Below are 11,322 nucleotides of genomic sequence, written 5' to 3'. Positions count from 1 at the left end.
TCAAGCAAAACACCCCCCTCGTCACATTAATAAGACTCTTCCCCAGCGCGGAGGGCATCCACCCACATCAAGGCAGACTCCAAGACAACCTCTAAATGAGACATCCAGCAAACATCCAGCAGCACATTAGTGACTGGGGTTTCAGCTTGTGCTATTTATTTGACTATTTTATAGCTCTCTATATATATCTGTTTATTTGGCTATTTAGCAGCAGACCTGCGGTCTCAGAACTAGACACGACTACCAGGAGCATTTCCACCTGCGAGCTGCAGGTCTGGAGGCAATGCCCACCCCAGTCTGGTAGGGCTCAAATCCTCCTGTACATGGCTTGAGCATTGCAAGGTTTAATGCTGCACGAACACCTCAGGGAAGCGGAGGGCTCAGACAATTCAAGCTTGCCAAAAAGCAGTTGGTGCGAGTGGGCAGGCAACCCCGCAGCGTCCGGGTGAAGTTGCTGAGGCCAAAGGGTCCGAATTCTGCAGCTGCAGCAGGGTGCAGCTCCCCAGGTTTATCACTCGACATCCCCTGGGGTAGATTGACAACCTTAGCCAAACATCCCCGGCTGAGCAAACACAGCTTCTCTACATAAACAAGCAAGTGAATCTTGAGGCATAATTTGTCATCTAATTGCACCAACACACCCAGGATTAATTGTTGCATTTGAATGCAAAGAAGTTTTGATTTATGGCACGATCAGGTTTCATCAGTCTGGTACCAAAGTTGCTGCCAAACTAAAAGCCACTGCAAACAGCCAAAGAAGGTCTCTAACAGGGGATGTTTTGCAAAGCTGAGAAGTCAAGGGTTATTTAATCACACACAAGCCTGCTAAGGGCCCAGAGAAATCAAGAGGGTGAAATTAAAACCTCTGCCACATCTGCTCCAGCCTCTACTCAGGACTTTTTAGTCCACGCACAATGGTAACTTGTCTCATTAGGGTCTGTAAGATTTTTATTTATGGGCAGGAAGAAGAGGCAGGTAAAAAAATAAACCTGACTACGTTTCCCACATTTCAAAGCCAAGGGGACATTTAGCAGAAATAAACCATTAACCACAGTCTCCTTTGTCTCAGATAAAGGAGGGCAATTGGAAAAACCACCACCCACCCAGATCCTAAATCGGGGTTTTTGGCAGGCTGAAGGCACATCAAGCCAAACCTTCCCACAGCCATCCAGCCCCACGGGCATCGCCCCAGGGGCTCCCAGCATAGCTTGCCCACAGCTGCCCCAGTTCAGCTCCTGCAGGGCTCCAGCATGAGCCAGCAATCGCCTGGTGCTGGGCCAGGGTGCCCCGAGGGGCCAAGCCAGCTCAGCGCACCCACAGCTTGCTCAAAACCACCCAACAGCACCCAGCACCGCTCAGCACCCGCTCTCCTCCCGAAGGGAAAGGGAAGCACCCACCTCTCGCTGCAAAGCATCATGTGGAGAGCACAGGGGGGCGGCCAGGGAGCAGAACTGGAGACCACAGAGGGACCAAGCATCAGGCTTTGTAGGCAGGCAGGGTGCAGCCAGGTGTCCTGCATCCTGCTCCACCTGCCGAGGCTGACTGCTGGTGCTTTAGCCCAGGGAGGCACAACGTGCTAGTTAACCCGGGTGAAAGGACTGAGCCTGGGACCTGACCTTCATGTGATCCCCGAGGACCAGCAGCTCCCACCGACGAGGAGGAGCAGGGACACTCCTGCAGCAGTGCCACCATGGCTGGTACCCACCAGGTGTCCAGACCCCACATGGGAGAGCCCCCTGCTTGACCCCCACGTGTTTTACCTGCAATTCCCCTTTAGCTCGCCCACCCCCCAGCCCAGCACTGGAGCAAGCTGGTTTCTCGTTCAAGCATCTGCTAATGAAGCTGCTGCCACTTCTCCAGGCTCACGTTCAAGTTCCCCAGTGGGAAGCATGCCCTTGGCACCCAATGGCTTGCCTTGCCGTGCGTGTATCGTGGACACTTCGTGCTCATGAACGATGCCTGGGGACAGGAGAGCAATGGGAGCTGGGGGCAAGAGGGATCTCACACCGTTTCCTTCTGCTGCCTTAGCAACAAAGGGAGAAAAGTAACCGAGTCATCGAAAATGGAGATCCACCACGGGGCAGGCACAGCCTGGGCTTGATGTTGGGAAGGGCTACATGGCACCGACCCCTGTTCTTAAGGGTTCATGTCTCCAAATGAGCTCGTCACAGCCTGCCACGTAGCTTGGCACCACCTCTGCCTCCCACCACACTCTTCTTCCCTGGCATTAAGGTCAGCCATGAGCACAAGCCAGGAGTCTGCAGGCCCTTGACTCTGCAGCATCAAAGGCAGATACTGTTTCTTACCTAAAAAAGCATGCACCAAGAGGAAAAGAGGCAGGAAAATAATCCACGACCCTCCAGAGCTGCCAAATTTCTGCTGGGAACACAGAATCTCTTTCTTTAACAGCCCTCCCTTTGCTCTTAAACACCTGTAAAGCAAAACACAGGAAAAAAAAAGCCCTAAAGATGCTGAAACCAACACCGTGCACCCCGCATCACCCTGCAGGTGTTTCAGGTCAAACCACCGACCCGAGAAGGTCCTTTGCCCAGTTATGGCTTGGCAGCAGTCCCTGCCACGGCGAGCAGCACGCCCTGACACGCAGGGACAGAACTGCCTCCAATCAGTGGTGGGGAGCGGGGGACACCCCACCACCACCTTCGGCCGTGGAGACGATGAGATGGAGAGCACCGGCTCATAGGGCACCGGGCTCTGAACCATGGGGGGGGGACACAGGGAGGGGAGGGCTTTTCCATCCCCTTCTCTCTTGCACTGAAATGCTCCTTTGTGGGGAATGAAGGTCTCCTTGCAGCGGATCCAAGAAGGTGAAGCCAAAGCCTTTATTCCTCCTTGCTTGCAGTAAATCCCTCCAAAATTAACTATCGCTGGGTATGTGACGCTGCACCAGCAGCTACGGGACGGTAGTACTGGAGCGGATTGATGTGTCTGTGGTGGCTCTGTGGTTGCCTTCAGGCTGTGGCATGGAGGCATCAGGCATCGAGGGACGGCAGCCAGACCTCAGCACCAGGCTGGGGAGCTGAGCCCCCGTGCGCCAGCCGGCTGCTGGCAGAATGGGGCTCAGCAGGTCTGTGTTATAATTTAAGAGCAGGCTTAAGCATAAACTCGTCTTGTTTACAGCCTGATTTCGGACAGCCCAGCACGGCCATTGTGCCACCATCCCCACCGGAGCAGCCTGGCTCCTCCTGCCTCTCCCCATGCTTGCAGAGCCCAGGACACAGAGGTGGGCAGGTCGGCCACACAGCTGCTCCTGGTGGGACTTAATGGGACAATGCACCAAAAGTCGGACAGGGTATGGATGAGTTTATCTGAGGGTTGGTGGAGATGGAGTACAATTCATGAGCCTTCCCTTATCAACTTCTTTGGTCCATGCTTTGGTCCATGCTCCATCAGCACAGGATGCTCCTGTGCCCTCAAAGGTGCTTCTCCAAAGATGCACACAGAGCAAGGACTGGAACCAAAGCCAGCTTGGCTGTGGTACCACTGTGCTGCCACCACCAGCATCCCCCAGCCTGGGTTCTTCCATCCTTCAAGAGAAGCATATCACATCACTTCGGTCCTTGCAGGGACAGACGGGGCGTTTCGGGAGCTGCCCAGCAATGAGGCCGCTGAAGGACGGGCAGAGGAAGGGCGGGCAGAGGAAGGGCGGGCAGGCAGAGGAAGGACGGGCAGGCAGAGGAAGGGCAGGCAGAGGAAGGGCAGGCAGAGGAAGGATGGGCAGAGGAAGGGCGGGCTGAGGAAGGGCAGGCAGAGGAAGGGCGGGCAGAGGAAGGGCGGGCAGGCAGAGGAAGGACGGGCAGGCAGAGGAAGGGCAGGCAGAGGAAGGGCAGGCAGAGGAAGGATGGGCAGAGGAAGGGCGGGCTGAGGAAGGGCGGGCAGAGGAAGGGCAGGCAGAGGAAGGATGGGCAGAGGAAGGGCGGGCAGAGGAAGGGCGGGCAGAGGAAGGGCGGGCAGAGGAAGGACGGGCAGAGGAAGGACGGGCAGGCAGAGGAAGGGCGGGCAGAGGAAGGACGGGCAGAGGAAGGACGGGCAGAGGAAGGACGGGCAGAGGAAGGACGGGCAGAGGAAGGATGGGCAGAGGAAGGACGGGCAGAGGAAGGGCGGGCAGAGGAAGGATGGGCAGGCAGAGGAAGGGCGGGCAGAGGAAGGACGGGCAGAGGAAGGACGGGCAGAGGAAGGACGGGCAGAGGAAGGACGGGCAGAGGAAGGATGGGCAGAGGAAGGACGGGCAGAGGAAGGGCGGGCAGAGGAAGGATGGGCAGAGGAAGGCTGCCACCTGCTGTCCACGAAAACCTCTCCAAGTCATAAAATGTTACAAAAACCTGCGGTGCATCTTAGAACACACATTCGTGCCCCCATGTGCAGTCCTCCAGGGTGGGAGAGCCACCAGCAACTCAACCCAGATGGAAGGCCACAGAGGACACTTGGGAAGGGGAGACCACCGCGTCCCAATGGGCCGGTGAAAATCACCCATGGACAGCAGAGAAAGTGTTCTGTCTCCAACCGACTCCGACGCTGGGAGCCACCACTAAGAAAACCATGAAGCGACCAACAAGCACTGCACTGGCTGAGCTGAATTTCTCTTCTCTCGAGCCCCCCACCGCTGCAGATAGCTCATCTGTTTTCCTGGGCCAGGGGGATATCACAAACACTGTCATCATGAGCTAATTTGGTGGCACTAATAAATATCTCATCCAAGTGATGGGTAGGAGATCCGAACCTCTCCTCCGAAGGTTGAGCTAATTAATCTCATACCTTCCTCCTCTGATGTCAGGCTTTCTTGTAAGGCCATTGTTGGACCTAATTAAAAGGCTCTTCAAGATGACTGTCCCCTCAACACCAGCCACATTTTGACAGTGACAATAATTACAGAAATCTCTTTGGTAGAATAATAATAATTACGCAACCACAAGAAGAAAGGTCTCAGGAGAAGAGGACAGTAAAGGGCAGAAAATCAGGACTTTGAGCCTTGTCTCTCTTCTGGTGGCTGGTGCTGGGTGAGGGAGAAGCACGGATCAGCTTCCTAAGACTTGCTTTGCTCTGCCCATCAACCATGCTGCCGTGAAAAGGGCACATTTAGCCCCCTGAGCACTGAACCATAGATGTTCCTCAGCCAAGAGCTCCCCAGATACCCCAAAACTGCTCCAGAAACACAGCCTGCCATCAGTCCTCTGAATGATGAGCCCTCAAAAGCTCACCTGACCTCCCAGAACCTCCAGGGACCTGAGGGTTTTGCTCCATGTCCACCCAGGGCTGCCAGCACCCTCTTCTCCAGGGCCAGATCTGGTTCTTTAGGGCGACCCTCAGTTTTGCTCTTCTCAAGCCTTTTTCCCTTTGCTGGCCTCAAGATTTTAAAAAATGAGCCCAAGTTCCCAGGAGATGCCCCTGCAAAAGTGTTGTCCTTGGCCTGATGAGTCCCAGCTGTTCCTCTAGCTCCTGGGCTAAGCCTGGATGTCCCACAGGGAAAGCGCTGACCCAGATCAGCGGCCACCCACGGTGCCTCCTGTCAACCCCAAATCAAAGAAACGGTGGTGAATGGCCCCAATTTCAGATCTGGCCTCGGGGACAAAACCGGGCTTGGATCAAAAGTGGTGTCTGCCCAGCTGATGAGCTGTAACCCAAATTTACCATGCAGGAAGCTAGCAGCAAGTGCTTGGGTACCCAAGTGCTTCTTTTACACCTTTGCTGAGGCTTTTTTTCTAAATGCTTTTTAACTCAAACCCAAGGCGTTTGAAAGGGCAGAGAAATAATTTCTCCATGCAAGATGCACTGTGGCACTAAGAGGCCATCTCACCTGAAAGGAGGAAACCAACAGGTCACTCCTTTGGTCCAAGAAGTGTTAAAAAATAGAAAAGATAAGAGAAACAGCAACAACAACAAAAAAAACAAACAACCACCTCGCTGAAGGCGTAAGCTGAAAAAATACGGCAACAACGATATTTTTTGCAACAGCTCCACTTAAAAAATCCTGTAATGATTCATAATGACCCATCCAACTAAAACCAGGGGTACCGATGACCTACCGTCAGCTCTTAGCATCCTGCTAACAAGCTTAAAAGCACTGGTAAGGAGAAGAGTTTAGGCACAACCAGCTGGGAGGAGGAAAATAGGATCTTGCTTTAGGGGAACGGTTGTCTTGGCAGAAGGTAAGTGCCTTTTCCTCCCTTCTTTACTAATTTCTGAAGAAATCAAACCAGAGTAATGAAGTGCTTGGTGATAGGCCACAAAAAGTCTGATTTTCAGCAAATAAAGGGTGGGGGGTGGCATTTTACTCCCCCTGAACTCCTAAGGCAGCCAGCAAAGATAAGAAATGTAAAATTCTAATCAAGCAACTCTTCTGGAAGCTGCTTTTCTGAGCAGCTAATGGTGAGGAAAGTTCTCCAGCACTCTGGTGATAAGCTCAAGACAGAAATATCGCTCCTAGACAGAAAAGGGGAGCTTTGTAATAAAGTTTTTACTGCAAAGAATTATTTCTTTAGATTACACAAACCCCTTTGGCAGCTATGTGCCTGCGCCTAAGCAACGGCAGACGTGCCAGCGGGTAATTGTGAGGATGCTATTTTCACACGCGCTCATCAAAATGCTGCCGGGACACCTGGGAAGGAGGTTGTCTCATGCTGGATCTGTCCCGTGCCATGCTGCCGGGGCTCCCGCACGGACTGGGGCATCAGTGGCAACCACAGCCCCGGACATTTCTATCTCAACTTCTGCCTTCTCTAGGAAGACCCATGCCGATGGTCCGGTGGCTGTACCTCTCCGGGCTGGTGTTTGCCGTGCTGATCCCGGCAGCGTGGCAGATGGGCCCCAAGGACTTGGGTGACATGTCCAGGTATGGGGCGCTGCCGGCACGGGGGTGGGCTGTGGGAGCAGCTCAGCCTCCTCCCCTCCCATCGCTGCTGGCTCTCCCACCGCTGGGACAGCCTCACTATTGCAACGTTCCTGTTTCCTTCGTATTTATCTGGACAAGCTCCCTCCAGGCTCTCTACCAGCACACACAGGGATGCTGCCACCACACACACCCCCACACCCCTCCAAGATTTCTCAGCTGTGTCAGACCAGACAGGGCAGGGCAATGCTGTGGGCACGGTGCTGAGCCCCACTCCATGCCGGTGGCCACATGGGAGGAAAGCCCTTTGGGTACTTTCTGCCATGAACCTCAGCATCAGCTCTCCATCCTGGAGTTGATCTAAACCTCAGGGAAGCACCAAACTCCCTCTCAGGAGCGGGAAGCAGGGAGTAAGGGCAGAGGCACAAACCCACTGCAGCTGAGCAGGATGTAGGGCAAATAATATGGGATAGGACATTTGCATAGAGCTGATGTCAGGAACCACCCTGGCCAGGCTTGGCAGACCTCTCTGAAACTGCAAATTATTTTCACGTGTTCTTACAGCTTTTCTGGAGGATGCTCCACACAATAAAGCACTTTGCAGGACGCAGCCCCTGCCCTGGGGACCTCATGCAGGTGGGGTGCAGGATTGCACGACGTGCATTATACCACGTTTTTTTTCCCCCCCCGTCCTTCTCTCCCGAGCAGGTGGCACTCGTACGAATCCCAAAGCGCCCAAAGCTTCGCATCCAACCTCAAGCGGCACTCGGAAGGCACCTTCACCAGCGACTTCACCCGCTACCTGGACAAGATGAAGGCCAAGGACTTCGTGCACTGGCTCATCAACACCAAGCGCTACAGGTAAAAGGGGAGAGGGGGATGGGACTACACTGGGAAACCACCTCCCACCACGCCACGAGCCCCTGATCCCAACCAGCAGTGCAGTTTTAGTTTTCTCCTGGGAGTTTTCTTATTTTCAGTAGCTCTAAGAAGAGGTACCTGAAGGAGGAGCCCCGCAGCATGCCCTTCCCAGCCATGTTCCCACTGCTGGCGTAAGTCATCCTAAATAGCAAACGTGGCCAATTAAAACCAAATAAACGAGTAATTTTAAAATATAACCACACATCAGTGGGTTTGGTGCAAAGGCAGAGTGCGGTTCCCCACACCTGATGCTGTTTCTCATTTTAACTGGCTCACGTGGATCCTCCAGTGCTTACCTGCAATAAAATAAAACCAAGAAAATTAAGCTGTTTGGGGGGGATTTAATTGTATAACATTGCATGAGACTGTTTTGTTCTCACTGCGCTTTTACATTTCATTGCAGCATTAACACGGTGGGATCATTTACATTTATAGGAGATAATACCATGTTTTGGTCTTGTCAAAGTAAAGCGGCTGCTCTTTTGCTAATGAGCAAATCACCATCACAGTTTAAAAGCTCCTGAAGTGATTTCACGAGGAAGTTTCTACTCCATGAAGCTGTTTGGTTTTTGGGTTTTAGGTACAATTAAATGGCAAATCAAGGCATTCGCTTTCCAGCACCATCAGCCTGGGGATGTGGGACCCCTCCACCAACAGCAAGGTTTATCCATCACTCGAAGCCACGTTAACCCCTTCGGTGTTTCCCAGTCACCTCCTAATGTCTGCACCAGGGATCAGCCTTCCCTTCAAACCTGGATTTCTGTGGATTCATTTTCACTGTAACTGCTCCCGCAGCACTGCAGATCCTGCAGCTTTCCATAAAAATAAATAAAGCTAGCAGCTGGTTCCTGACATCTCCAACTGTTCCGAACATCCCATTGGGATCCCACGAGCCGTGGGTCCCAGGCTCCGAACCCTTCCTTGGCTCAGGTGCCGTTTTTCTCTCAATTCCTCGCGTTTTAGGGAAAAGGGCAATTAGGATGTTTGCGACAACACAGAGCGTTTCCAAAACTAGATCATCTCTTACAATAAAATAAATATATTTCAGCATCTCCGAACAAAAGCATTTCCTGTATTTCTACATATAACACACCAGGGTAAATGAAAAGAATAATTAAAATAAGATAGACGTACCAGCATCTTATATCTTACCTTTTCAAAACTTTTCCCCTGCTTAAGGACTGCCAGCACTTCATTTTAGGAAACTTTTTTGAAGGGCCCATGGGAGATTTGGGGAGCTGTTTTAAGGCTTCCAAGAGGAGGAAAACACCCAACACCCATCCCACAGCCATGGGAAGGGGGGGTTGCTGCCAACTAAAGCATTCCAGGTCACTCCAAAAATTATTTTATTTTTTTAGTCCTAAAGCAACTCCAGGAACACTTCTGAGAGAGCTTCTCCCTGTAGAAATTTCCTCCACACAAGGAAATATGGAAATGGCACAAAATCAGGAGCCACCCATGGGTTTATGGGGTGTAAAGGTGGCAGGCAGCTGCAGCACCCACAGCTGGCCCGGGGGCTGGGGGCTTCCAGCGACCTTTTAGGTGGCCAGAGTCACTAAGCAAGACCTCAGCGCAGAACGCGTGAAGAAACACACCAGCCCTGCACCCAGCAAACCCAGAGCCTCGCTGGGCAGGGACAGCCGCACTGGGGCACCCCGAGGACCCTCGTTTGCTTTTCCCTGAGCCCAGGGGCGATGCCCACCCGCGCAGACCCGCACCCCGGCGCCGCATTGAACCCCCTTCCTTGCAGGGGGGCGCCTGGCACGTGCTGAACACGGCCCCAGCCCCCGGGGGGGGAGCGCAGCCCCCAGCCCCCGCCCCGGGGGGGAGCGCAGCCCCCAGCCCTCCTCTCTTCCACAAGGAAAAACAAAATAAAAGGAAAAGCAAAGCTGTCTGTAGTGAAGCCCAGCCAGTGCGTCTGAGGGGCAGGACTGGGACCACGACCACCCAGCACCCCCGCGGCAGGTCGCTGCCTTCGTAGCCTGTCCCTCCATGGGAACTCAAGTGGATTTCCCAGCGGCGGAGGGATCAGGATCTCCTCCAGAGGGATCAGGGATCTCCTCCAGCGGGATCCTCCCCCGGCGGCGGAGGCAGCAGCTCGCAGCGCCGCGCTCGGAGCCAGGCGCAGGAGGGAGGGCGATCACCGAGCAAGCCCAGGCTCTGCCCGCTCCCTTCCCCCAAGCCTTTTTTCCCCTCCTCCCCTCCTTTTAAAGGGCTAAAACTCCTCAAATAGTTTCTTCCTCTGACAGTCAAACTACAGCTCTGCAGACGCTCCCCCCCCCCCCCCCCCCCCCCGAGAGCAGTGTGGGTTTTGCCCTGCTGGGTGACCTGCCGCTCTCATCCTGACCGAGCAATTTCATCTTTTCTTTCCCTTCCCAAGGTGCAACCCCTCGCTGCTGCGCATCAAACCAACCCTCCAAAAAGGGTCCTGCAGCAGATGGGACAAGCTGATGGCAGGAGGGGTCGTGCACTCCCCTCCCAGCTGGGCAGGGGAGAACCTGGACCATGTGCTGAGCCCACAGCAAGGTAGAGGGCTGCAAAGGGACTTTTTTTTCCTGCTTTGTCCTCTCCTCCCGGCTCCACGGCCACCCACTCGACCACATAGTGCGTGTGGTGACACCACAGCCCAACACACACACCCAAAATGCAGAGTGTGCAAAACCCATCTCTGCTCAACAGTTTCTTCCTGCAAGGCAGCAGGGAAAGGGGGCAGGAAAAGGCACCTTCCCACTTCCTCCCGGTTCATCCTACCCTGCAAGAGAAGGGACTTTGCAAGGACAGAAGTAAACAAAAAGACACAAGTCCCAGCGATACAAAAGAAAGGAAACTGGAGGAAGGATGGAGGAGGCAGCCCAGGGGCAAAGCCCCAGGTCCCACTTGGCCACTCCCACGACCATACAGTCTATTCAAGGTGTTGGATTTTAAGTGCTCCCTGACACAGCTAGGGGACAAGAAGGTGGCATTTCGGCATTTGCCACTTCCAGGCTGGTGGCAGAGCCAAAGCAAAAAAAACCAAAACCAAAACCAAACAACAACAAAAAAAAACGAACACAAAACAACCCCCACAAAAACAAAACCAAAAAAAACCCACCCAAAGCAAACCAGTGCGAAACTGGAGCACAGAGCAAATGCTCTTCCTTTGCTTTAGCCCAGCTGCTCAGACCCTCCCTACGCTGCCCCACGACGGGGGGCATCATCTCACTAAGAGACCTAAGAGTATATTAAAGCAAGGACCCCAAACCAGACCAAAGACTTGGTAATGAAGAAGAAAGCGGACAACGCATCAGATACAATTATTTTGTACAGTCAGAGTTTATATTTTGAAAAATGAGAAAGGAGAGGAGGAATTAGATATTAAAAAAATAGCACTGAATGATAAAGCGGTAGCAGTCCCTCTACCACTACAAAACTGCAACAACACACACACGTACACACGGAGGCTTAACAACACCGAACTCCCACTGACTGTGATGTGCACCTCAGTTTGATGGTCTAGAGATACTGAATGCCTGAAGCACACCAAGGACAATTGAAAACATCTGCATGGCTTTAATGGG

The 11,322-nt window shown here is 53.3% G+C and overlaps 1 protein-coding gene across 1 annotated transcript; it reads left to right on the top strand.

Moving 5' to 3' along the window:
• The first annotated feature begins 6,746 nt into the window (after positions 1–6,746).
• LOC102047922 (exendin-3-like) lies at positions 6,747–7,900 on the top strand. The gene is made up of 3 exons (XM_005443298.2): positions 6,747–6,847; positions 7,553–7,705; positions 7,825–7,900. Exons 1-3 carry the CDS (start codon positions 6,747–6,749, stop codon positions 7,898–7,900), a joined length of 330 nt encoding a protein of 109 aa, XP_005443355.2.
• The last annotated feature ends 3,422 nt before the right edge of the window (positions 7,901–11,322 follow it).

This window comes from Falco cherrug, chromosome 19, assembly GCF_023634085.1.
Source record: "Falco cherrug isolate bFalChe1 chromosome 19, bFalChe1.pri, whole genome shotgun sequence".
NCBI classification, from domain to species: Eukaryota; Metazoa; Chordata; class Aves; order Falconiformes; family Falconidae; genus Falco; species Falco cherrug.
Note: the sequence above shows the minus strand (reverse complement) of the source record. Positions and strands in the feature narration are given on the sequence as shown.